This window comes from Ixodes scapularis, unplaced genomic scaffold, assembly GCF_016920785.2.
Source record: "Ixodes scapularis isolate PalLabHiFi unplaced genomic scaffold, ASM1692078v2 PGA_scaffold1__304_contigs__length_218370807, whole genome shotgun sequence".
Taxonomy (NCBI): Eukaryota; Metazoa; Arthropoda; class Arachnida; order Ixodida; family Ixodidae; genus Ixodes; species Ixodes scapularis.
The window spans coordinates 53,668,084-53,694,260 of NW_024609846.1; the positions used below are offsets into that span (position 1 = coordinate 53,668,084).

A 26,177-nucleotide genomic window follows, 5' to 3' on the forward strand; every position below is an offset into this window, starting at 1 on the left:
CCTTCCCCCCCCCCCCCTCCCCCCTCCCCCCCTCCCCACGAGAGCACCTGGTGACGCAATTTGTGAGTTCTTCTCTTTGCATTTAAAAAACACAGTTTTTCTTACTTTTTGTTTCGGAAACCTGTACACACAAAATTTGAGTGTGATAAATTTGCACCACCTACAGACACTTTGAAACTTTAATTGGGCATTGTTTTTTTGGCTTTTTATACCGTCCCATTTAGGACCAAATAGTATATGGGGATCTCTCTAGTATATTTTCACGGACTAGCGCATGTTCCTTTAGAAGTATTAGTTCGAGAAAATTTAACGGCAGGGGCGCTTACTTTCTCGCTACGTTTGTTGCTGCTTTGTGACTAACTTCTTATGACCTCCAAGGGAAATGTGCCCCACTCCCCCCCCCCCCCCCCTCAGACGCACTCAAACGCACATATTAGCTGCAGTTGCGCTCACCATTGAATACCACTTTTACATAAAGCACCCCAAGTGGTGTTCCCCCGATATTTTAGGGCGTGCCTTTATTTAAGTGTATATTACGTGAAACGGAAATATTACACTTGAACCCAGCAGTGCGCCATGGTTCGGCTATCGCTTTGTTAAAATCAATGCGTCGACAGACACTTTTTATCAGGTCCCTGGCTAATTAGTACGATGAAGAAAATCACGTCGCTCTATTAATGTAAAGGCAGCAGCCGAGATACATACCTTGTTAAATAAATATCGACGGCACCTGCTCACGATGGAGCGTATGAACACTTGTGACCCCGAGTTGAGGACGTTTCCATGGCCGAATATTATACGACGTTAATTTAAAAAACCATGCATGAAAAAGTAAAAAAAAAAAAAACAAAAAAAACATCATACAATATATTATGAACTTCGACGTCTTTCTATTAGCGGTTACCAGATGTGGAAGACTTGTTTTGCAGTTTCTTTAACCAGGCTTATCACAGTTTTTGTCTTTAACCGGCCACCAGACGGGGTGTTTAGCAACGCTCTAGTGCTTTAAGGCACCGGGGTTTCTTGCACAAAAGATGTTATAGATGCGAGGGTAATCTCGCTGTAAAGATTGCCATTGACCTCGACAGCTGACATCCCGACAGCTGAATGAGTGAAAGAGCAGTCACATTTTCGATAAATTTGTCCTTGAGCATAAAGCGGACAACTACGAACCATATAACGCCAATTTTAACGAACTTCAATGAGGAAACTCTTTGCGACATTCTATTGTTTCCTTTTTAGAGGAAACCAGAGGTAATCCAGTAGACCAAAAAACGAAAATAAGCCAAAAACACAGTATCGTATGATGAAGCAATAAACGAAACACGTTCTTTTCAAAGACGCACCCTTTTAAAGGAAAGAGTGCCGTGCTACCCCCTGCACGGTCGCGTAATTCCGCATTCCTCCGCGATGGCGGCTGTGGCGCCACCGAGTTCGCTTCCGGTCGAACTGGTTGAATGGGCGGTGGGCGGTCACGAGGAGACCGAGCAGTCGACGGCGGCACGCAGCAAGCAGACGACCTTCGCCCGACACCGCTCGAGTAGAGTAAGTGGCCTTCTTTTCCTTGTCTGGCTTTTCTTGCTTATTTGTCTACGCATTGTTGGTGATAATTTGATCGTGCTCGTTTGAGAAGCATACCACACCACTGAGGAGGGAGATCGCGAAAGGCATAAACGAGTTGTACCACGAATAGAGCAAGAGATAAGACGTTAATTAATGCGCACGAGTTGAAAAAGGTGAAACGATGTTTAAGGTGCAGAGAAGTGTGGTTGAAATCGATGCGAGTGTTACATCCTTTTTGCAAGGGTGTGGGAATAGTGGTTCGAATGAAATAGCATTGCGTCTTTTATTTACTTAGAGTGCCAGGAACACGAATACTGGCTCTCTTTGCGGCCTTGAAGCTAGGAATGACGGTGCGCTATTTGATCTCAAGCGGTATTCGCGCATTCCAAGGTTTTTACTTACATTTGCTTTCCCTCAGCCCGCAAATAATTGTAAACTCACTTCTATAAATGGTAACTATACCTTGCTCGCGAAGAAAGCGCACATTTTACTGAACAAAAAAACAATCAAAGGGCGATTGAAATATCGTGAAACTGTCATGTGAAAAAACACTAAGTTAGTTGGTACCAGAAGTTGCGGCTAGGGAACCGTGTCACAAAACCTGCTGCATGTGCGTGATTTGTTAATAGAAAGATTATTAAATCTTCCTAATAATAATCCTAAAATAATAATATTATTATTCGGTCGCTATTAGCGAGTGACATATTGGAGCACGTGGGGTATGTCGCCCTTAAAGAAGAGTTTAGTGTGTTCGAAAAGCATCAGCTGCAACTTTGTACTGGAAAGCTCGGTACTCGTACACGTTGCGTTAATTTTATTAGTGCATCTAAGACTTGCATGCTTCGTTTCGCCAGAAGGAATTGGGATCCTTTGGCATAATCTGCCAGGCTTGAAAGCTTACGATAAGGAATTGAACAAGCCAGTTACCCAGTTACATCATCAGAGATCCGGCGCAATTATGGGTAATAAAAATCCAGTAGAGTTCCTCTTAGACGGAGAAGATAAAACAAATGACCCGGACCGCGTCTTTTTATATTAAAAGGAGAAATAAAAAGGTAGATAAGAAAAGAGAGACTGTGTTGCCATGAACGACTGAATGAAACCGCTGAAAAAATGCACAATACACTCTAAAAAAAGGGTGTCGTCCTACACCCTTTTGTCCCATATAATGCACCCCAAAACTTCATTTCGACGTCCAGCGCTCTATAGTCGAACGGACGGCCCCAAAGTTTACGAGGGGCTTGATAACGGTGCGATATAAATTTTTAAAAAGCTAAAGTACGTATAAAAGAGCATAAAAACCACAGAATGAAACACTGAGATTTTGCGGTAGGGCAAAGAAAACCTCGATTATTGTTTTTGTTGTATGAGACGGCTATCAGGCCTCTTGTGAAAGTTAGTACCGTCAGGTCGACGACAGTGCGCTGTACGTAGAACTGAAGTTTTGGGGTGTATTATACGAGACAAAGGGTGTAAGAATACACCCCTTTTTTTTAAAGAGTGTACTCTACTACAAAAAAAAAATAATGCAAACGTCACTTTGTTTTTCTCACTTCGGGCGCCGTGAGAAATGTTCGTTTCCAACACAGAGAAGACTGCGTAGGTTTATGCTGTGGCTGTAAGAGGTTCTAAGTAGGCGATGGAGTTTGTTGGTAAAGCAAGAAAATAAAGTAACGGCAAAGAAAAACGCCCAAGCAGCGGAAAATAAGTTCACGTGCTTGTCTTTCACCTATATCAAAGATAAAGTCAAGGAGCACCCGCTAATCGTCTTAACAATCGACTTCCTTGCTAAGCGCCGTCACAAAATAGAAATCTGGTTGGGCATTAGTCATAAGTACACCGAGGGTTTGCGAAAAGACGCAAATATTACTCTTGCGCTTGGGCGCAAGGGAGCGGTTATGAAGTTCTCAGGGTACGGATATGAGAAAAAACGGCGTTCAAAGTCAAACGCATGCTGATCCTGCATTCTTAAAAAAAAAAAAAAAAAAATGTAGCTAGAGCGAAATATGTTGACAGAGTTGCTTTGCCAGGGGCTCGTTTTTGTTTAGGGAATGCTTTTCTAAAGTTTCTATTCGTAAACTTGTGAAAAAAAAGAAGGAACCTTTGGTTGTAGTTTTATAGCATCTGTAGTGATGCAACATTCACAAGTCCAAAAAAGATGTAACAGCTATCACACCTCCAGGCTATCTTAGAAAACTGTCAATTTATTATCCCTGCAAAAAAAAAAAGCAGAAACAGTTTATTAGAGTGCGGAATTCAGTTTATTTTGCCAGATCACTTTTTCCACACATGCGCATAAAAATAAAGTGTTTGTACTTTTCGGAGTTTAACATGCCCCACGGGTGAGTACCGGTAATTTAGCGAGTCACATTCCGAGTCCTATCCCTCATCAGGAATCACAAAAAGCGCGAAAGAATTTATGAACTGCGTAACAGCCTCCGCAAGGACTCGTTTCCTTCGTATGCATCGTTGAGCGCTCATCCGGGCTTTATTATAGCCGAAACAATGCCGCACGTTCATGGAACAGGTGCCATGATGAATAGGGCTTCCGTGAATAGGTTGCAGCCCAGAGCCGGACGTCTGCGTTAATTAGCGGGACCTGGGATCTGTCGCGTGTACCGTGAACCGTTCCGCCTGACGTGTACGGCTGTCACGAATGTCCTACATATTCGGGACAGTACTATGTGGCAGCGTGCTGTGGGCAGCGGTGCAAATCACGCAATGAAATCAACAGTGCGCTTGCGCGTTCTCAGTTCCGAACAAAGCTATTCACGCTCGCCTCCTCTATTTTTGTTTCACTTCCACTCCGGTAGCCTATTTAAGAGCTGATTTGACTGATGAAACAGGGTCTAAAATCGCAACGTCGTGGTGTTTGTCATGTTTCTGTACGTTCTCTAGATCCACTAAACTAAACCAATCATCTACAGAAAAGGCCCACGGTGGCTTCCGCTTTTGACTCGTAGGGTCCGCTCCGCCCGGGCTTAAGGCGAAGCAATATATAGAATAATCACAGCCCATGAACAACCTCGTCCACCTTTATGGAATGCTATTACACTAGGATGGGGCCGAGTTTGCAGTGGACCCCGACACCGAACGTCCCTCTACGCCTTGACTAGACACGATGACCAGCCGGAGGGTTACACAGCTCACGTGTCGAATTGGTGTCTGCATTTGATCTCACTGTGACGACATCAACAACCTATCACTCAGGCTTTGATTATTTCAAGTGTTTTTGGACTATAGCCCTGCGACCGTGACAAAAACCAACTGCGCGTTCGGCATTTCAAATTTTCTCAAGTCTTTTATGATACTGCGGCCAGCACTGCACTTCGTGGAACGAATTGTATGCCGCTTTGTGAAACATATTTGTGTGAGGGAGCAGTTTCTCACGTAATACTGGGTAATTGGGGCAAACCGCCAGAGTGTGCAAACTGCATCCGGATCAGAACCGTTGCCCAAGCTATTCGTGTGCGTGCCACAACGTGATATGCATCATGCCGGATGACACAGGGTGTGTGCAAAGCAAAGACGTGTCTCAAATACATCACAATACTGCGCTTTGTTTTGTTAAACGAACTACTCTGATACGAAATAGCACCGCGGTTTTGTTTTGCTTCTTTTTGTCGGGCATAAATGAACCGTTCTTGTAAACCAGACTTGCGCTTCTATGTTCAGGCTTTCGTTACATATATCAATACAAAATGTCTTCAAAGTAATTGAATTATATTTCTAAATATTCTTCCTTCTGACGATATGCAATGAAAGTAATTTAGTAGTGATCTAAATACTTTGTAAAGCAGGTATTTGGTAACAAGTACCTTGGATAATTTTGTCCTCTTTTCTGTCCAATACAGTCCTTGCTACGTTTGGAAGGTTTATAGAAAGAACAAGTTACAATACGTTTACGTTTTAGTCACGTAACCACGTTGGGCAAACGTAACGTATTGCAATTGAGGCTACAAAAACATAAACAAAGTGTGTAAGCGAGCTGGATCAATTCTGACATGGTAACCCAGGAGCGGGGAAAATCGGGTCGGACAACACGAAGCTTTCTGTTGCCTGTCCCGTTTTTTCCACGCTCCTGGGTTACCATGACAGAAACATCCACGTACGCATTAAAATCACAATATTAACATTTGATTGATATTCCCGCATATTTCCTCTAAATCGTGTACAGGCGAGCTGGTTCAATACTGACATGGTAAGTAACCCAGGAGCGGGTGAAAAATCGAGATGGACTACACAAAGCTTGTGTGTTCCGTCCCGTGTTTCTCCAGCTCCTGGATTACAAAAAAGAAACAATCATGTAAGCATTAAAATCGCAAAATTAGCATTCGATTCATATTTCTGCATATTTCCTGTCAACCGTTTTCGATTGAGCTTATTGAGCGATGCCAGGGCCATAGTGGCTATGCCAGAGCGCTCGAATCCGTAGCCAATGGCTACGGGCTGCCGGCAACTCTCAACGTGGACAAGGTGGAGGAGGCGACTGTTACCACAACAAAGCGCGTTCGATGGGAACGCACACAACGGGAAATGAAGGTCACTTCCTGTGGCACCAGTTTCAATGTAATACCAAGTGGAGAACGTTGGAATCAAAAGGCTTTTGTTCCCGAGGGGCAGAGACGAAACTTTCCTTGTCGGCGGCCTTGGCACCGACGCGGACGTGTGCAAAGGGACATATGCGACCACTCAGTCTCTACTTTCGCCGTAGTCGTGCCCTCAAGGGCAGTGGGCGGCGTGCCGACGTGAACGCTGCTTTCCTGGAGCTGCTACTTCACCGAATGAGCCGCAGTAGATCTCTGTCGGCTGGGGTACAAACCTGCCATTACGATTCTCATGAATTAGGAAACTGCGCGTCTTTCTTTCAGCATACGTAGGCGATACCGAAAGATAGGAGAAAAGAAAAGGGATAATGAGAAGTTCTGTAATATCCAGACACAATGAGGTTTGGTTTATATTGACTTCGTGGCCCACTTCGTTAAAGCACACAGAGAAAAAAAAAATTCAATTGAAGCACTGGCATGGCTTGTACTAAACATAATCATCCTGTGCTGTTTGTAATTTTGAGACATTCCTTCTGCGAAAATGCAAACTCAGCGTGCGCAGTGTATGCGGAAGAACGTACGTGCTCCGCAGCAAGGTTTGCACAATGAGTGCTGATGTGACGTCAGGGGAAACGATGTATTGTGCAGGCTAGCGCACGAGAAGAATAAAGCAGGGCGTGCACCATTTTCCCACTCGTGCACTAGCCTTGGTAAAGCGTTTTTCGATTGAAGACTCCAGCGAACTTGACGGCACTTTGCGGCTAAAACAGAAAACTGTGCCGGCAGACTCGCTCTCCAGCCTCCTCAAGCGAATAAGATATTCACAGCGCCTGGTGGTCTAAAGAAGAAGCTGTAAAAGTTGATTTAAAAACACGTGATGGTTTGTTTTACGAAGAGCAGCCTTGATGCGGGAGTCTGCTAGGAATTTTGGGACGGCGTCACTTCTAGCGTTTCTGTATTTCTTAAATACAATTTGATAGAACAACGAACAAATGCATGCTCGACTCTAGATTCTTATCACCGAAAAAAGAAAAGAGAATTCCATGCAGTAATTTGAAACTCCTTGTAATAATAAAAAAAAGATATGCGATTTTTTTTTTATCTCTTGGGCTGGCTGTTATAATTAAAGGAGCTGTGCAACGATATTCAGTTGGAATGTTTTTCTCTCTACACGAGCTTACTGGCACACCTGGGACTCAAGGATACTCACACGCAACGCCATTGGCCAAGAAACTCCTTTGTTGCGGTGTAATTTCAAGGACAAAAGCGATCATTTCCATTCAATCTCTCCTTTGCAAAATTTGATGACGTAACTCGGGGATCGCAGTACACCCAAGTGACGATATTTGAATGCGGTTCATAGATTGGACCCGAGCATTGCGTGGGCACTCGACTTGGGCTCGTGACAATTGCTAGCTCGAGAAGCATTCGGGTTGTGACCCGTGTCCAATCGCTGCAACGACGACAACAGCCGAGCCATAACAATGTCTGGAACTCAGCGCGTGTCCTCCGCTTTGCCAACCCCAGCGCGTGGCTATGATCAACACTGGCGGCATATAATCGGCTCCAGATCACATGGCCGCTTGTTCTGGCTGCGAGTTGAGGGGGTAAACGCTGCTCGTTTTTCTTTAATTTTTTTCTGGGACTTCTATTGCGTGGGGTGAAAAACGAACGCGTGTTTCATAGGTCATTAACATTAGGGATCCGTTTTAAGCGGTATTTGCGCAAAGTACAAAAATTGTTGCATTGCTCCTTTAATATTGTCATGGCAGAGGCGTTGTGGTGTGCTGAAGACATACCCTGTCGCATCGAAGGGTTCATTTTGAATGCTCTTTAAAATATATTATTAAAAGCCATAGCATGGTTTCAAATTAGGGCTGGGCGTGGATTAAAAGTTTTAACGCAATTAATTGTAATCCTTTAATTGATTAATTAATCGATTAATCGGTTGGTTTATTTTCCAGGTACAATGTCGCCAAAAGGGCAAGCGTACATTTTTATAATTTTCTTTTTTGTAATAAACGCCGCAATGCACATTTTCAGCTCTGGATAAATATGTTCGGTAAATAAAGTAAAAAAAACACACACAAAAAAAACTTGGATTGTTATTTTAGCTGCAAGGCATGGAAACTTTTCTGGTATTCTTTGACATGAGGAAATGTCTTGCGTCTTCATAATCATCGTTGATGCAGTATAGACAAAGGCTCCAGAGATGTTTTAGAAAAAATATATATCTTTAGTTTGTTTCCGCGTCATTGTATTTGAGTGACCGTGTTAATGATGTTTTAGCGAAAATTATGCTGTGAAATTGAGTAAAATGAAATAAATTCCCTTATTTTTTTAAAACACTGCTTTGGGACGCTTTTGCAAGCTACACAAATACCTTCGTGTATAGCTTGGAAGGGCAGAAGAAGAAATCGCGCAGCATTACATAGCAAGAAAAAGAAAATAATAAAGCGAAAAATGCAAGGTAGGGAAAATTAAGATTTGCGAAATTGCCGTTTTGAGAGCTGTTATAGTTTGCTACAGCATAAGATCAGCAGTAGATGCTCCGCCTCCAGGGCGAATTTTCTACCTTCCAGAACACTTCGGTGTACGCGACGCCAAACACACTGAAAGGCAACGAGCGCGTGCTGGATGCGTTTCATATCTACTACCGACCTCATGTTGCAACATAGAATAGAGTTCACTGGACGCCATATTTTCGAGCGATGCCTAGAGCGGATGAGTGAGTGAGAAATCGTGTTTATTAAAGGAATGGGATACATCACGCTTTCTTGCTCGGAAAGAGCTCACATCAATAGGCTGCTGAGACTGCCGGTCTTGATGGTGCGGAATGCATGTTGCAAAAGAACTGTGGAAGCTAGCCGTCAGCACGCGCTCGGCAGTCGCGCACACAGCTATGGCCGCCAATGACTACTCCCTATTGCCGACGTGAGCGATCGAAAGCGTTGTTGTGATCGGTCTTCCACGATAGGCCGAATGCTGACTATGACGTCAGCAAAGGATTTCCCATCGACGGAAATAAGAGGAATGGAAGAATTCAATTTTGACGGTGTTGGCAGTGTTGCTTTGATATCGCTATAATTTCAAGCTCCCACCATGCTCTTTACAAATATTGTTGTTCACAAGGTAATGACGTCACGAAAGGTAACCATAGGAGTGCGCCACCAAAAACTTCTCGCCGCCAGTACATAGTAGGAATACTTGCGTCTACGATATGGGGGGAGCGCGCGTTCAATGGGGGCATTCGATTCAAGTGAAATATTCGCGCTCGCGTGTGCTGCGCTCACGCCCCGCTCATACCAGAACTTTCCGAACCGGCGATTTGCGAACAAGGTTGATTGAGAAAACCGTCTTGGAAGGTGACTCTTATTTCTCCAAAGGGCCAGGCGCACGTTGGGAGACCTTAGACGAGCCTCGTGTCCGGCCCCTATGATGACGAGTTGAACTGTTCGATCGATCCCCTAATGGTTCTGAGATGCACAACTTCGTATAGACGTCTATGAGGGGCCTTGAACCGGGGAGACCAATTTCCGTCGGCAGTTTGCAAACAAAATTACATTATCAGCAGGCCGGATCAGTTTTTTTTTTCTGCTTGGCATTCCGCTACGGTAATTAGTTAATTCTTAAAACCCTTACTAATTCTTATCATTCTGGCCTTAGGTATTTCTCGTCATTGCTGCTACGTTTATTTATTTATTTTATTTTCATGAACAGTGACATTGCAAAGGGAAGCGGTGAGAAAACATGAAATAATAGTGGAAAATACAGGATGGCACAACAATTGGGAATCCATGGTTTGCAACATTTGAGCGAGAAGAACAAAATCAACATTTGACACAAGGGATTCAGAGAGATGATTCCATTCATTGGGAACTTTATGGATGAATTCTTTTATATGATTTGTTATAATATCAAAATGGGACCCCTTCTTTGTGGTGGTGATCCAGTTTGGGGGGGGGGGGGGGGGAGGGGGGGGACCAAAAGCGCCCAATCTCAAAAGCCCCACGTCAAATTCCCCCCCCCCCCCCCGCCATAAGCCCAGTTTTTTTTCCCCAGTATAAAAAAAATCCATTTTCAAAAGACCGTAACGCGAAAGCCCCCAATCTCAAAATCCCCGCGTCAGCACACATGGGCTGCTGACACGATTTCCCCATGTCAGTAGCTTATGTCTTCTATGTGTCATTGCGTTCTGCTTTGTTTTTTTTTTTTTTCTTCTTTTTTACTGTTTCCTTTTTTTCTTTGAGCGCACCCTGGGCCAGGGACAGCGGCTCGTTCGTCAAACGAGCCGCTGTTCCTAGCTTTTTTTTTTTGCTTGCTTTATGAACGAAGTAGGCTAGCGGGAGCGGTTCGTTCGTAAAAACACCAATCGTACCGTGACAATTCACCACCAGGGCAACCCAGAGCCCAACCTATTTATTCATAAAGTCTGCTTACAACACCTGCAGAGTTACAGGGGCACCAAGATTCCACAAAAACGTTGCATCTTCTGAAGGAAGCCATCCAGGTTGAGGGCACCGTCCCGCAGTCGTTCCTCAGATCTTTGATGCTCTCGCCCTTGTCGTTGCACCTCTTGAGTGTTTCCCTCGCCTGGCCACAGTTAGGCAGCTGGAGCAGGGACACCTAACTGGTGGCCTCATTTTTCTTCAGGAGATCGACGAAGGCGTAGATGTTCGGGTGTGCCCTATCGAGCATTTGGTTTATTTTCCTGCAATTAAAGAAACGTTTCTGCATATCCTCTTGAAGGCAGCGAGATATACATGCCCGTATAAATTCGACCTTTTGCTGCTTACCTATGCCAAGCTTCTTTCAGGTTGTTGGTGCGGGCTCCGAGGTTCTCATGTTGAACCCACTGTAGAATATTGAAATTATCCATAATCAAATGTATTGAAAATAAATAATTAAAGGCGAAATTTTGAGATCCGAAGGTGCAGCTAGCTACAGGTTGTTCCGTGCTACCCGCAGAAAATTCGGAGGTACGAAAGCGAGGCTGATCAGCTTTCTGACGAGGCCAGCAACTGAGGTGTACACCCGATACACCTTTGCGAACCCTAACTGTTCAACCTTTTGGCCAAATCGCTTGGGAGAAGTTGAAATGACACCCCCGGTGATGAGTTCCTGGAAAAACGAAGAGCAAGGTCTGTGCCGTTTCGAAGCCTGTTCGGACGAGCTCAAGCGAAATGGAGAGATTGCAACCAGTGAAAGCGTGTTTGAAATCCTCGAATGCATGAACGTACATGTCGCATTATTCTCCTGGCAGAAAGAAAGACGCAACATTGAAGCTGCATCCCTCTTTCACAATGCTCAATGTCATCATCTGGTAAAAAACAGAGGGACAGGAAAAGAAGGTTCCATCAATGAAAACTTCGTTCGCTTCAGAGAATTCAATGAGTGCCTCCGGTGTACCGAAGCAGATGATGCGGCCGGCACGGGCTGGCACATCAAAAAGTACAAATTATCTTCCGTTCATCGTTTTCGTGTATATGCAACCCAAACCTGCGTCCGCGGCACTTCCTGGTAGTGGAGGCTGGTTGTGTCTGTTCGCTCTGTAGATAGCGCTTCGTAAGCTCCAGAATGTTGGAAGCTGAGCTAAGACGTTCTCCGAGACCTAACGAAAGAGAAAAAAAAAATAATAAAAAAAGGTATATTCGACGTAGCTCCAACCAATATTTAAAGGTAAATACGTAAGACTGAATTCACTTGCTTGGCCTATAATGCTCCGTATTTGCTCAGAGTACATTTCTGGAGCGGGAGCGCTGGGTTCAGCAGCGGCGTGGTTTTTCAAGGCCGACTTAAAGCGTGTGCAGTTCTCGCTAGCAGCATTCGGCGCATGCGAGTGGTCGCCTTAAAATTGAAATCAATAAAACCATAACCCAATGCGCGGTGGTACAAAGCTTAGAAATTCCAGATGTGATCACCACGCCAGCATTTAAATGTATATTGGGTCATTAGAGAATTATTGGAAGCGCATGCAATAACCATCACCACGGGGCCAAATAGAATGGGGTCATTGAGTGCGGGGGTTTTGAAACGTGGGGCAAATGGCACGGGGCTTTTGTGATGATGATTTTGCGCCCGGGGCGATCGTGCTCACCCGTGATCCAGACGTGCGGAAACAAATGATGGTGGGGTTATCAACTAATTTTAGAGTACAGTGTTGTGATATACGATTTCGTGAAAGAGAAAAATACTACAAATTCTGCGACGACATGCGAGGCTAAATAGAAGTAGCGTTTTTTCTTTTTTTACTCTAGTCGTGCGATTATAATAAGCCAAAATAAAGCGCGCCGATGTGCTTTAAATAACTAAAATAAGTCAGTGAGGTAGGCGGTAACAGTAATCCCGGAAGGAGTCTGCATATTGAAAATTTTACCGCAAGAATAAAAAAACAAAGTTTCAACGATGAAGGGGTTACATAAAAAATACTTTTAAAGTAACCAAGCATACTTACTGTTCGCGTTATTGATCTCGTAATTAATCCGCAGATTTCAGGACATATCGGAACTTAGGATCACTCCTATATGCTTGTAAGAGTAATTCGAGCTCTAGTGTAGTGTTATTTAGGTTAGCCGTAGAAGTAAAACTAACCTTACGGATGATGAGCGCTAGCTTATTCTTGTTTATATTTAGTTGCATTTACCAGAGATCGTATCATTAAAAATAGAATTCAAATCACGCTGTAATTGTTTGGAGTCAGAGTTATAGATAGATAGACTCATAGATAATTTTATTAAGTGCCTGCCAACAGCTAAGTGGCCTGGGTGGCAGCGCGTTGTCCCATAAGTGAGTACATAAAATAAATGCATGCTTTTCAAATAAAATCAAACAAATACCATCGCCTAAAAACAAGGCATTATAGGTTTGTTGCAATCGTGTCTTCGGACAGATTGATCGCACGTTGGGTTAAAAAGTGTCTCGGCAGCTTGATCACCGCCCAGAGGGCACACGGAATCTAAAGGCCATCAACAACTCTGAACAGACAATAGCACTGTGCACAACCTGATGTAAAAAGTTCATATCTCTAGCAATGCTTTTATCATGCAGATTTAAATGATCGAGGTCCTCCAAAAGAGAGTTGTAGCCGTAAAAGTGGCAGCGGTCAATGTGTCTACCCTATGAAATTCGTATAAATCTACGCTGAACATTTTCAATTATATTGCTGTGTGACATCGCAATAGAGCTCCATATTACGGACGCGAACTCAAGACGTGGTCTAACAAGTGCAGAGTACAAGGTTAACAAACACTTAGGAAATCGAAACTTCCTTGTCAACCGCGAAATGACACCAAGGTAGCGGATACTATGACTAACAATACGAGAAATGTGTAAAATAAAATCAAATCTAGAGTCTACAATCACACGAAGGTCAAGGGCGAAAATATGAGGAGACCATACTGTAAAGTTGTTAATATAAATAAAAAAAAACGAAGAATTTAAAGCGGGCCCTTGAGGTACTCCGGAAGAAACAGATATAAAAGTAGAGTTAATGCCATTACAAGTTACAAACTGCGAATGATCTGTTAAAAATGCTACGACCTGGCCGAAAAAAAAGAATCTTAGTTTTTTTGTTGTTGTAAAAATCAGATAAATTAGAGTTAATTGATTTATATCACATTTAGTTAATTCAATTCAGATTTGTATGATATAAATCAGATCGAATATATTTAAATCACTGTAGCCGTAAAATAGTGATTTTTAATCACTTGATGTATCTTTAAAAAAATGTAGAAAATTGATTTATCAATTCGTCCAATCACGGAAAACCATGCAGAAGAAAAAAGTATTGTAAATCTAAAGTTCAACTTAATTTACAAATTGTTTTAGGGTAAACACCGCCATAGTAGAAAAAAAATGGCTTGATATTTTTGGGTTAACAGAATAGTCTCGAATTCCCTTTTATTTTTGCTTTCTGATTTTCTTTTAATAGGACATTACTTTTCTAGTGAGTTTATTTATTTAGTATTGTTATTTACTTGCAGTGGGAAGTTATGCAACTGACGAACGAACCGAGTGGCAAAAAGAAAGCTCAACGTTCCAATTTGCTCAAAAGACCACTGTTTTGTGCTGTATTGAACCTGATATAAACGTTTCTAGCTTGGTGACTTCCTTGATTTAAATACTAAACAAATGCACATTGAGCGCATCGAAGAATGGACAAACGATAAATAAAAAGATATTTTTGGGATCATTTTTACGGGAATGGCTTGATTTAAATCATCACAATAAAATGGGTCTGATGTAAATCACAATTTAAATCATCTTTATTTTTGTTTTTCATCCTGGATACAACACAATTAAATACATAAGGGTCAATGTTCAGTTTACTTAGTTTCTGAAGTAAAATATTATGTGGTAGCTTGTCAAATTCCTTTGCAAAATTAAGGATAGTGGAGTTCATCTGAGATGCTTGATGAAGAGCGTGGAAGTCGTTAGTTGTCTTCCCGAATAAATTGTTTTTTTCGAAGTCTATGTCGAGATGAAGAAAATATAGTTGGAGTCAAGGATGGCAACAGGTTGTGGGTAGACGACGTGTTCGAAGACTCTACAAGGAATGCTATTTGTCCAGATGGGCTTGTGATTTCTACGGGAGTGCTTATCGCCAGTTTTCTAACAAAGAATTACTTGTTCGTTTTTCAAATTATTAGGTAAAGCAAAGGTATTAAGTGACTGTTGGAATAGACTAGCGAATATGGAAAGATAGTATTAAATTCTTGCTTTAAAGAATTTGGAATTGATTTCGTCTATACCAGTAGCTGAGGACAGTTGAAAAAAAAATATTTTTTTTAGACGCCGTTGGGTCAAGAACAACATGGCTCATAGTGAAAAACGTGTTAACAAGAAACAAAGAAAGCATTATAGGGCAATGGCACGCACTTCGACTTTTGGCAGTCTCAATTATTTTTTTTTGTTGAAATTATAATATGCAATTATTTTCGTTGACATCTAGATCCACAGTTAGGCAAATGTGAGGAGGGACGAATAATGAGTATATTTATGTGAAAATAAAATGTAGAAAAGAAATGAAAAGGAGATATTCCTACTTCATTGGAAAACCCTTAAATATGACTTCACACAGAAATATATTTATATCAACATGCCACGAATTGACTACAATACATGCTGCTGTTGGAGTGTTTCGCGCAAGTATTCGAGTTGCTTTAAATGCGACCCACTACAAAAATGATCACAAGCTTACAAAAAAAATCGAGAAGGCCTGTTCTTGTAGCTTTGTTGCTTCTTGTCGTGCTTTTTCAAGAGATTCGACAGGTGTTGACTGACAATTATGGCTTGTTTTATTTTACCCCGCAGTTTTCTTGACAAGTTTCGAGAGCTATGGCGCCGATCCTCGGGTACTGGGATGTGCGCGGATTGGCCCAGGGCATCCGAGACCTGCTTATTTACAAGGGCGTCCATTTCGAAGATAAGCGCTACAAGTTCGGCCCGGAACCCGAATTCAGCCGGGAGGAATGGTTCAAGGAGAAGTTCAACCACGGACTTAAGTTTCCCAACTTGCCCTACTACATTGACGGCGACGTGAAGCTGACGCAGAGCATGGCCATTATCCGCTATCTTGCTCGAAAGTATGATCTGGCGGCCAGGTAAGATAACGCAAAATTACATTATCCAATAAACGCGGAACGCCCACCACCAAACTCTTTACATGCGGTTTAGCCAACTATTTTTGCACCACTAAGACGTCGGCGATGGTGACTTCTTTGGGATATAAAAGTTTGTATTGCCAGAAGTACAGCCATTGGTAATTAAACACATAGTACAGCAGTACAGTACAGCAGAAATCTATCGCATGGCAGAAAGTAACAGCTTTGGAAATCCTACACAAAAAACACAAAAAAACGTATACCGATTTCAGTCGCCAAGCGTGCTGTTACTTTGTAATATAGTTGTTAATAGGTGGCACTATAACCTTGAAGCATGGCTACACATTTTGACACCTTTGTACAGTCAAATTCGCTGGTATCGAACTTTTCGCTTATTATTCACTTGTTTTTTCTTGACGTGATGTTGCTTTTAGTTATGGCCTACAATGGCCTACAGCAGATACATTACAGCCACATTAATACTCTGTCCACACTGCAGGCAAAGCGGGACATACAAGCACAATAAGTATACCGTGAACAACGTTTCGCTGCACGAGCAACGCAAAGTTCCACTCAATCTATGAAGCTAGCTCGCTCTTGTAGGTTTTCTTTTACCCACACCATGTTGGGAAATGCAGAACTGTATCAACTAATTTGTATTATAGGATTGAGATCTCTCCAAAACAAACTATAATCTGCAGTCATTGGGGTGTTTCAGCAGATCGTATTTTTAAGGCTTTGCAGTGCGCCAAAAGTAATGTCGGCTTGTTAATCAGTCCTGGGGTCAACAAGGACCATTTCAAAAGTTCTTGCTGATGAGTTCCAGCTAAATATTGCATTAGTGAAGTACTCTTATTTTGATACAAGTTCTTCCTTCTAGGGAGTAACTTCAGTCTTTTTTTTTTTTTTTTTTGTTCTAAGGAACGAGGATGAGACCACAGAGTTGGACGTTTTGGAACAGCAAGCCAGGGACTTGGCCTGGGGACTTGCGATGGCCGTGTATTCTCCCTCCTACGAAGAGTCTCGCAAGAAGTACGAGGACAACTTGGAAAGTGTGCTCAAGGCCTGGGACGACCACCTTCAGGGCAAGCTTTGGGTCTTGGGGGACAGGCTCACCTACGTGGACTTCCTTTTCTACGAAGCCCTGGACTGGCACTATGAACTGAAGCCTGAAGCCTTCCAAACTTTCCCCGTTCTTGTGGCCTACCTCAAGAGATTCGAAGAATTGCCCAATCTCAAGCAATTCTTTTCTTCGCCGAAATTCAGCAAGTATCCGATCCTCGGTCCCATGGTCAAGTGGGGTTACAAGAAGGAATAATTTTTGCCCGATATTTTTTCAATATTTGTCATTAATAAACATATAATTTCTCTTTTTAGGGCATGTATCGATGAAAATATGTCGTACGCAAAGCAATAAAATTTTGAATGAGTGTAGACTTGGTGTCCCGATACCTTCGAGAGTAGCTTGACACATTTTACATTTCACCAGGTTGATCTTCAAAATCAGGTTAACACTGAGTAATAGCGTTTCCTAAATTAACATTAAAATGATATTCAGAAAAGAGGAGTTCACATTGTTTACAGTGAAAAACACCAGGATGAAATACAAGATACCACTATTTTCGGCGACTGACGAGCGAAACATTCCTGAAAAATATATTTTCTATTCTTTTTATAGATTGCGTTTTGAGGATTGTGTTCTGAGAATTGTGTTCTGAGGGTGTGCAAAGACTCCCTCGTGTGACGAAGTGTGTACCGCTCTTGGATTCATAGACATGTGACTGCATATTTTGCCTGCGCGATAAGCTATGGAAGGTATGAAATCTCGAACCGAATTTCTCCTCCCTTCGTGGAGGTACCAAGAAAGTACTTTTTCCAAAAGAAAAAGGTTGACTGGTGTTTGCTGGTTTTTTGGGTTATCCGGGTTTGATAGTACACAGAAAGTTTTCAGTTTGACGCCGCCCTTTTGATTAAATTTTGGGAAATAATTTTTTCAAAAGTGTTTTTCTATGAAGGTTGTCAAAAAATGACAAATTACAACCCAAAACAGCATCCCAGCCACGGTATACAATCGTAAAACGCGCGGTGAAACTAATGCACATGTACATAATGAGGCAGTAGTTTTGGTTTTAGAGCAGAGGTATCTAATAACTCTTTCCATTTGATTTAAGCTGGCAAAAACACCAAGCATAAAGACATTTCACCCAAGCAGACAGTAATTTCGTAAATGGCGTCCTTGGCACCAATCTGGAACTTTCCGGAGCTACATGTGTTATCACTGAGCCTATACTTTCACCTCAGTCGCGTATTCAAGGGCAGTAGGTTGTGTTGTGTTGTGTTCATCCCCTTCGGCGTTTCCTGAGTCTCGGGTTTTATTACCGTGAATCACTATCCGCTAGCTTTTTCTTTAAGTGGCAGTAGGCGTTGCTACTTTCCTCAATCTTATGGTGGGAGGCCGCAACAGCTGCGCCCGAACCATAAGTGGGAGCGCAGCCGTTACTAGGGGACGATGACAAAAGTAGCAGCGCTACAGTTGCAACGACATGTCATTTGTCGTCTTTTAGTAACTTCGAAATATCCAGCTAATTTAATCAAATGAAAAAGTTGCGCTGCTGCCTTGAGCCTTTAGACTTTGTCAGTTGTTTGAAAGTCCCCTAGCCATTTTAACGGAGCTCTGACAAAGGAAAGTATGCAATAGATCATCAAGCAGGGTATATAAACCACCGCTGATTGCCGGCCGCTGCGGGATGCAGATATGCCATTAAATTTCTATTATCCTTGAAGTGTTTGGATGGCGTCCTCTTATGTCCCTTTTTCGTGACGTCATGACGTGGATATACCTCGCCGTGACGTAACGAGTGAGTGAGGATACATATTTATGAAAGGAATGGCTACATTACGGTCTTTTGATAAAGAGATCGTGATGTATTCGCAACTCCAGCAAAACGGACGGCCCCTAGCGGGAAAACAATGAACTGGTCGGAACAGGTCCTTTTGCGATTTCTGCTCGTCTCTTGTGGCGTCCGTGATTACATGTTGTCGGTGGCTTGCGCGATAGAACTCTTCTCCCAGTGAGTCTGTCGTAAGTGTATAGCGTCATCTTTTACTCAGGTTGCTCTGAACGCAACCACCTAACCGCGTGAACCAGACAATTCGCATTTATCAACGTTCATCAGCACCGTACGGAAGGATAGTATAGCAGTCCTTTTATCGCGTCCTCAACGGAAGTCAAGCCTCTGGAAGCTTGATTACGCCAACACCCGCCACAGTTCTGAAAGGTGGAGGATTAAGGTCGGGGCAAACCATTTTGAGTCGAAATGCTTTTGCTTGCTGATGCCCAAGCGTTGTGCGTTGAGCTTGCACATGGCACGGCGCGACCTGTTTTCGACCGCCATATTTGCCCGACAGTGGCGTCCTCTATGGGTAGTTGGAGTTGCGAATACATTCCTTTCACACGAATTATGATACTTATATTCAGATGTGAACCACAAGTTTGATGGAATGCGCAAAAAAACACAAAGGCAGTTTGAAGTAATTGCGTTTTAAAACCAACACTGTCGGTCGATGTTGATAGTCTGATAATGCTAATGCGTCCGTTGTTTGGCCACTCAAGGTAAGTTGAATACTGCCACGTCTTTCGTCGCACACGTCGCCAAAATGTCTATTGATAAATTACCCACGCATCACGAAGAATGCTGCCAGTGTAGGTATACGCGCCACACGCTCTCTGCTTCTCCGTATAAAAGGTTCGAAGCAAATGACCAAAATAAGGCGTTGACAAACTCACCTGGAAGCTGGTTTTAGGCTTTTACTTTAGAACAGTTACTGCTGCAGGCTCCAGCGCGAGTATCCTGTATAACTGCACTCTCAGTATGCTCCCTGGTGCATGGTACTTTAGCAAAAGGTCTATGGCGACGTGCACGATCGAAAGCGTCGCTGTGGTCGGCCTTCCACGATTGGCCGTATGGTGACTACGACGTCAGCAAAGGTTTTTCCTCATCGACACAAATAGAAGGAGTGTAAGAACATCAATTTTGACCGTGTTGAGAGTGTTGGTTTCAGAGTGCTATGATTTCAAGCTTCCACCATGCTGAACACAAATACCATCCAACTTGTTCTTCAAAAGGTAATGACGTCACGAGAGGGAGCCATACGAGGGCGCCACAAAAATATCTGACCGTTGCAAGCAAGGCGACTGGCCGCCGCCATATCTCTGCTCGTTCGTACAAGCCCGTGCAATCGCAAGCCTGCCAAGGCTATGTTCGAGCGCAAGTTGCACGTGCTTGCACGCGTGGGGCACCGGTCGGCGCGCCATGCTTGCAACTGTTTATATACAATTGCAACCATGGAGCTGCGACTGGTGCTTTATGTCTGCTTGCATAGCCCCCTCTATACTGATAAAGCTTGGTGGATCGCCACGAGACTCGGCCGCCAAAAGTGAAAAGGTAGAGCGGCATGCAGACAACGGATGAGTGGAGAGCCATATAACAGGCTCCCCGCTGCGGCGAGACGCCGAAACACACTTCTGCTGAGCGATGGAATATCCGCCCGTGCTCCTCGCGTTTCTCACGCTACCGCTTCTTTTCTCGTCAGGTTGGAAAACCATGTTTAGGGTCCTCGCGGCTGCAAAAGCTGTGCGCAAAGCAAATTGTTGTGTGTACGTTTATACAGTCGGAAGTTAGTCTGTCTCAGTGGGCGTCTGGTGTCTCAGTTGTAGATGAGCAATTTAGCCAGTGCGGTACAACCGCTAACCTGGGGTCTTTAACTTATACAATCTTGTGCGCAGCAAGGACGAGCACAAAAGAAGAGAACAGGACACAATATGCGCAACTTTCAACTGAAGTTTATTGAATGCGTGTTTCGGTATTTATAGTCCGTGCACCACGCAGTAGTGATGCACGACCGCACGCCGGTACGATGCTCATCCAGATCGAAATGGGCAGGGGCGGGGATTGAACCCAGGGTCCCTGGGCTCTGCAGCGCGAGCTTTCGCTCCACGTGCTGGTGTGCGCTAAACCACTCGGCCACCGATCTGCGCGCTGAATACCAGATTCCCCTAAAGCCCCTTGATAAAGGCCGTTTTTACAAGTACCGCCAACCATTGTTGTGAAAACGCGCGAGATACGTGCCGCGAGCGCGTGCTCCGCCGCCATTCGCTTCCAAAGGCCGCTCATTTCAGTGCTGCACCGCCATTTGCTTCCAGGGGCCGCTCGAGACATGGGCCTCGTGCGCTCGCGCATTTGACGCTACTTGCAAGACACGTAAACACATGAAGGGGCTTTAGATTCCCCGAGAAATTCTTCCTGCTACCAGATTCTCGCACTCCAAATCTGCGACCGGGCACTCTATGACTCTGTCGTCGAACTGCCAGGCTTTGTGAGTGTAAAGGGGGCTATAATGCATGCACGTGCAGCGCGCGCGTGAGCGTAGGTTTGCCAAGCTTGCATTTGCACGGATTGGTCCGCACGAACAAAAACATGGAGGCGGTCACACAAACTTTTCGGCTAAGGAACCGGATTGGGTATCTTCTCTCACTCTCGAGGGCTGGAAAATAAAAAAAGATATATATGATGAAATACTAGATAAATAATCATAGATAAGCATTTAAATAAGAAAACATATAGGCGACTGAATACACTTAGCTTTTTTGGAAATTAAATGTTTAACTAATTAGGACATTACAGAATAAGTGTGACCCAGAACGTTCCACAGCCATAATTGAAAGTGCATAGGAAGTTCGAGTATTCAAACGGGGCAGAAGCCTGATAAGAACGGTACGCCTGATGATGATTATATGAGCTTATGACACAAGAAAAAGAGAACGATATATAACAGAACGCAAGATTGTTTTTACAGAGTTACTCAGACGTGAAACGTGGGACTATGAATAGTAATGCTGGCGCACGATGAGCAATAAATATTATTGGCGAGAAAAAACACTTTTCAACGCAGTTTTCACTCGTTCTTGCCTATATCCTCGTTAGCGTTTTTGGTACGCATCTCGGTGCCGTTTTTTTATGTATTTCTTGTTCTTTTTTTCGCACGCTTATTTCTGCGTTGGCAGGAGCCATTCGCCGGGCGTCACTGCAAAGACTGTGGCCATCTGCTGGCCAGCTCCAGAAGGCCTTGGCCGGCCGGATCTGGCTCGCGGTCCGGGATTTGGGGGCCCCTCCTGGATATACCAACTATGACAATACTTAGTTTCAAAGTCAGCGTACAAAACTGCCAAAACTACTGGCACGAACGCCTATTAATATACGTCAATTTTATCTCAAGCCTCATTTGCACGAGAGCAGGGGCGAAGGAGTCGATTTACTCCTATTTACCTGACGATGTACCGCGACGGGCAAATCGAGCTACCGTAGCCGATTCATATAGCTCGGAGCTTGTCACGCAACTTAGCGTGACCCCGCGTCGCTCTGCCCGACCTGAAGCGTTCGTGACGCCCTCCGAGCTGTGAATTGGCTCTGACTCGTAAACGAAGTCGCACGCTCACCCGAGTTGCCATGACAGCGCTGTACACTATGTAGGAAACAGAGTATATTGATATCTTCCATACTGCAGGCGCAATGTCCATCGATCCACCCTTCTACCCTACAAAGATCCATACACGATAGGCCGTAAGTTCTGAAGTTTTGAGCAGCGCTTCAGGAAGGTAAAACAGAATATTTCTAGGTCGCGTTTCGAATATGCGTTATTACGCTACACCACTACAGTTATCTATACTCCATTTGATTATAACTGCCAGCGTAGCAGACCTACAAGGGCGAGCTGCGAGTTTTCAGTGTCCCTGCCAAGGACGCCCGCTCGTGCAGTACGAGCATCGTTCAGAGGAACACGCTTTTCCTTGTAGTACAGGTAACTAGAAGATAGGGGTAGTGGAAAAAGCGTCGGCGGCGTCCCGTCGGCCGTGTGAAGCCAAAAGTGCAGACGGCCGCGAGTGGCGCTGTTGTAGAAATCCAGAGGACATGGCTAGTGTAACATGGCATCTGGCGTCGCGTACGTTCTCCGATGGTTTGGGTGGTGTCTATGGTCGTTTTCGCGATTTGTTTTCGTGAATGTCAAGTGCATAACATTGTGAATATTCATAGGTCCGGGGCGTGTCTCTAAGCAAAAAAAACGAAGAGAAAGAAGACAGATGCCCACCGGTACGCACCAGGATAGTGTGCACTAGAAGGTAAGAGTGGGACGAGCTAAAGGCTCCGCTCATGCTTTCAGTTGCACCTCAATATGTGGAAAGCGATAAGGTGGAACCAAGCCACTTTGATCGCAGCGCCACCTTCGCTGCGATCAAGCAACGACACAGGTCAAGGTCCAATGGTCTTCAAAGGTAACATCAAAGCACCACAACACGACGACGCTACGTCGTCATCGTCGACGACGTTACACGACGCCAAGATGCTGTCGTAAGGCCGTCGTGAGATCGCGTCGCGTTGAAGACGACACCGTGTGGCGACATCAAGTCGCCATCGTATCGCGGTCGTGACGTCGCGTTGAGGACTGCGCCGTTACACGACATTAAGTCGCCTTTGTGACGCGGTCGCGACATCGCGTCGCGTTGAGGACGACGCCGTTACGCGGCATCAAGTCGCCGTTGTAACGCGGTCATGACGTCGAGCGCCACATCGAGGACGACGTGGACGTGGTCATCGATGCCAACGTTGACGTCGACGCCCAACGCAACGTCAAACATCGCTACAACGTCACGTTAAAGTCGTCCTGACGTCATCGTGAACGTCAACGTCACGACGAAACCTTGACGGCGTGTAACGTCATCGCCTTCGCCAGCATCAACGTCGACGCGCAGTCACGACGAAGTCTTGACGTCTTGTAACGTCGTCGACGATGACGTCGACGTCGTAAAGCTGTCGGGACGTCGTCGTGACGTCAAGTTGCGTCATGTCTACAACTACGTCAACGAACTGACACCAATCGTCCTTATGACATTGCATTGACAAGGACGCCGTCATCTTGACATCCCGTGACGTTGTCGTCGTCGTCATCAACCTCAACGTTGACATCGTCGTCGTTGTCAACGCAATATGACGTCAGAACGCAGTCTTGATGTCGTGTAACGCACGCCGTAAACGTCGATGACGACGTTGACGTCAAGGCGTCGTCCTGATGTCGCATGGCGTTGTGACGACAAGTCAGGTCACGGTGACTTTATGTACGTGACGCCTGACGTGTAGGTTGCACAAAAAGCATTATCCGGCGTTTTTATGACCTTGACCAGTGTTCCGGTCGAGCTTGGCGTTAAAACGAAACGCGTTTTTTTATAAAAAAAAGTCTAATCCAAACCACTTCGCTCGTAGCGCCCGAGAGGGAGCTACGAGCGAAGTGGCTTGGATTAGCCGGTTCTTCCACATGCGAAGGTACAAATATCACTCCGGTGGCCCCACTCGTCCCTTCTAGTACACTCTAACCAGGATGCAATACTGGATACCCCGGTTTTCACTTGATCCCAAGTAAGCTTTAAACATTAATTTATAGACGTTGCAACACCCATAAAACATACAAAGGCCACGCTCATGAACAGTTAAGATAGAAAACAGCCACGCTTGGCACGAACTTCGCTGGTAGCGTTACCTGGTAGGTTCTACACAAAGCGCCTCAACCGGAGTCAAGTTGGGAAACTCACCCTTGAAACGTGAACCGCTGGCGTCCACCGAGACCAAACTAAATTAGGGTGCCTACATGTCTGTCTGTCTTAGGGTGAAGACATCCATTGTTGACCTGAGTGTGCCAGCGCGTGGCGATCTGAGGCACTCGGTGCGTCACATGGGCGGCAAGATTGCGTCTATGCATTAGCCAAAGCTACGCGCTCGTGCTGAGTGACACCGGATGACGGACCCTTCAAAATACATTAAAACATAACGATTGGTCGGAAAAATGGCTGAGATGTCACCACTCAAGCAAAGTGTGTACGACACGCGTACACGCGTGTCATGCACACTTCATACACGCGTGTGTATGAAGGCACTCTAAACTAAATACGGATAACAGCGCCACCCTTTAGAGACAAGCCAAAAATAAAAGTTGCTTTATATAGATAATGCCAGATGACCCTGCGAGAGGGCACCACCAGCCCTTGCACGAATTAGGAAGGCTCAAGTGAGGGTGGGTGCAACTGCTAGATCGGCGATCACGGGACATGGACGCCATTTAATTGCTAAATTTTGCTGGGAGTCTATGAGGCAAAGGGTCGTTTTCTTTCCTAACTCGGGTCATAAATGCCCATTAAGGTGCTTGAATAATATACACAAGGTATAAATGATTACTTTTCCATAGCCACCAGTTTTGTTGCGATAGGTTAAGTATTTTTTTAACGCGAAAAATGGTAAATTCCGCCATCTTGGACGTTGCTGCTTGTCTGGCAACTTTACTTTCACCGCTCGACGTTTGCAATTCTCGGAGCGAGGAGGAAGCGAGAGAGGCTGCATTAAGGCGCTCGTTGCTTGCAATGGGAGGCAAGAGGAGGAAAGGCGCATGGAGCAACAGAGTTGCAACAGAGCGGGCGCCTGCTCTCGTGCAGGCAACACTGGCGCATACCCTTTCTCGAATCCTCTCCCTCAGGCGCCGCCATTAAATTGCAAACGCTCCCCAGGTTTTGAGTTGCGCCCACCCTCACTACAGCCTCCCTAGCACGAATAGACCCTTTCCGAAATTCAGTCTGGCCACTTTGATCGCTATCATCATCTGCGGAAAGGCATCTGTGCCATACCAATGACGGCCTTCTAGTGACTCATAAAGGAAGACGTTGAAGATGCTTCTAAGCGGATGATGCGAGGCCTGTACATTTGGGGGGTCAGTACGATGCGACGTAGGAACGAAACACAAGAGCTACGTAGGCGTTTATTTCTAATAACTTAGATTCAGTCAATCTGCGGGCTGCACGGAATCGGCTTTAAGGCATTTCGGTGTATAGAATTTTCCCGAGGCATCTGAGTGGGTTGGAGCTTTGTTCTGAATGCAGGTTCTTGGTTACCATCAAACTGAAAGTGATCGAGAAAGAACTCGCTCTGAGGAATTCCTCGCGTGCCGTTGACTTGCAAAAGTGACGGTGCCAATACAAGTTCATTTCCACCATTGATATGGCAAAACCTAAACTGCTTTACGAAGCACTAGATGGCACTGAATTTCGGGAAGGGTCTATTGACTTGAACCAAAAGCTTTGCAGTTCCCGGAGTGGCCGCTGCGGGGCCAATGGCGGCGTTGCGATCGTGTTTAGTCTTGTTCTTGAGTACGGATCCAAGCCCCTTTTTCAAAGCAGGCTCCTATGGCAGTTTCCCAACTGCGCGAAACGTTATTCGCGGCCATGCCAGTATGTTACGTGCCACGAGCGTTCGGTTAACCGTGTTAGTTTCCAGTATCCAGCAATGGCGACGCCTGCAAGCTATGTATATAAGGTATTCACTGGGTGCAATCTTTGAGCGCGTTGTTCACAGTGCATCCCCTGTTTGTG

The 26,177-nt window shown here is 44.7% G+C and overlaps 1 protein-coding gene across 1 annotated transcript; it reads left to right on the plus strand.

Moving 5' to 3' along the window:
* The first annotated feature begins 1,388 nt into the window (after window positions 1-1,388).
* LOC8030724 (glutathione S-transferase) lies at window positions 1,389-17,148 on the plus strand. Its single transcript, XM_002402641.3, has 3 exons — window positions 1,389-1,545; window positions 15,423-15,712; window positions 16,634-17,148. The coding sequence occupies exons 2-3, from the start codon at window positions 15,447-15,449 to the stop codon at window positions 17,028-17,030; spliced, it is 663 nt and encodes a 220-aa protein (XP_002402685.1). The 5' UTR covers window positions 1,389-1,545; window positions 15,423-15,446; the 3' UTR covers window positions 17,031-17,148.
* The last annotated feature ends 9,029 nt before the right edge of the window (window positions 17,149-26,177 follow it).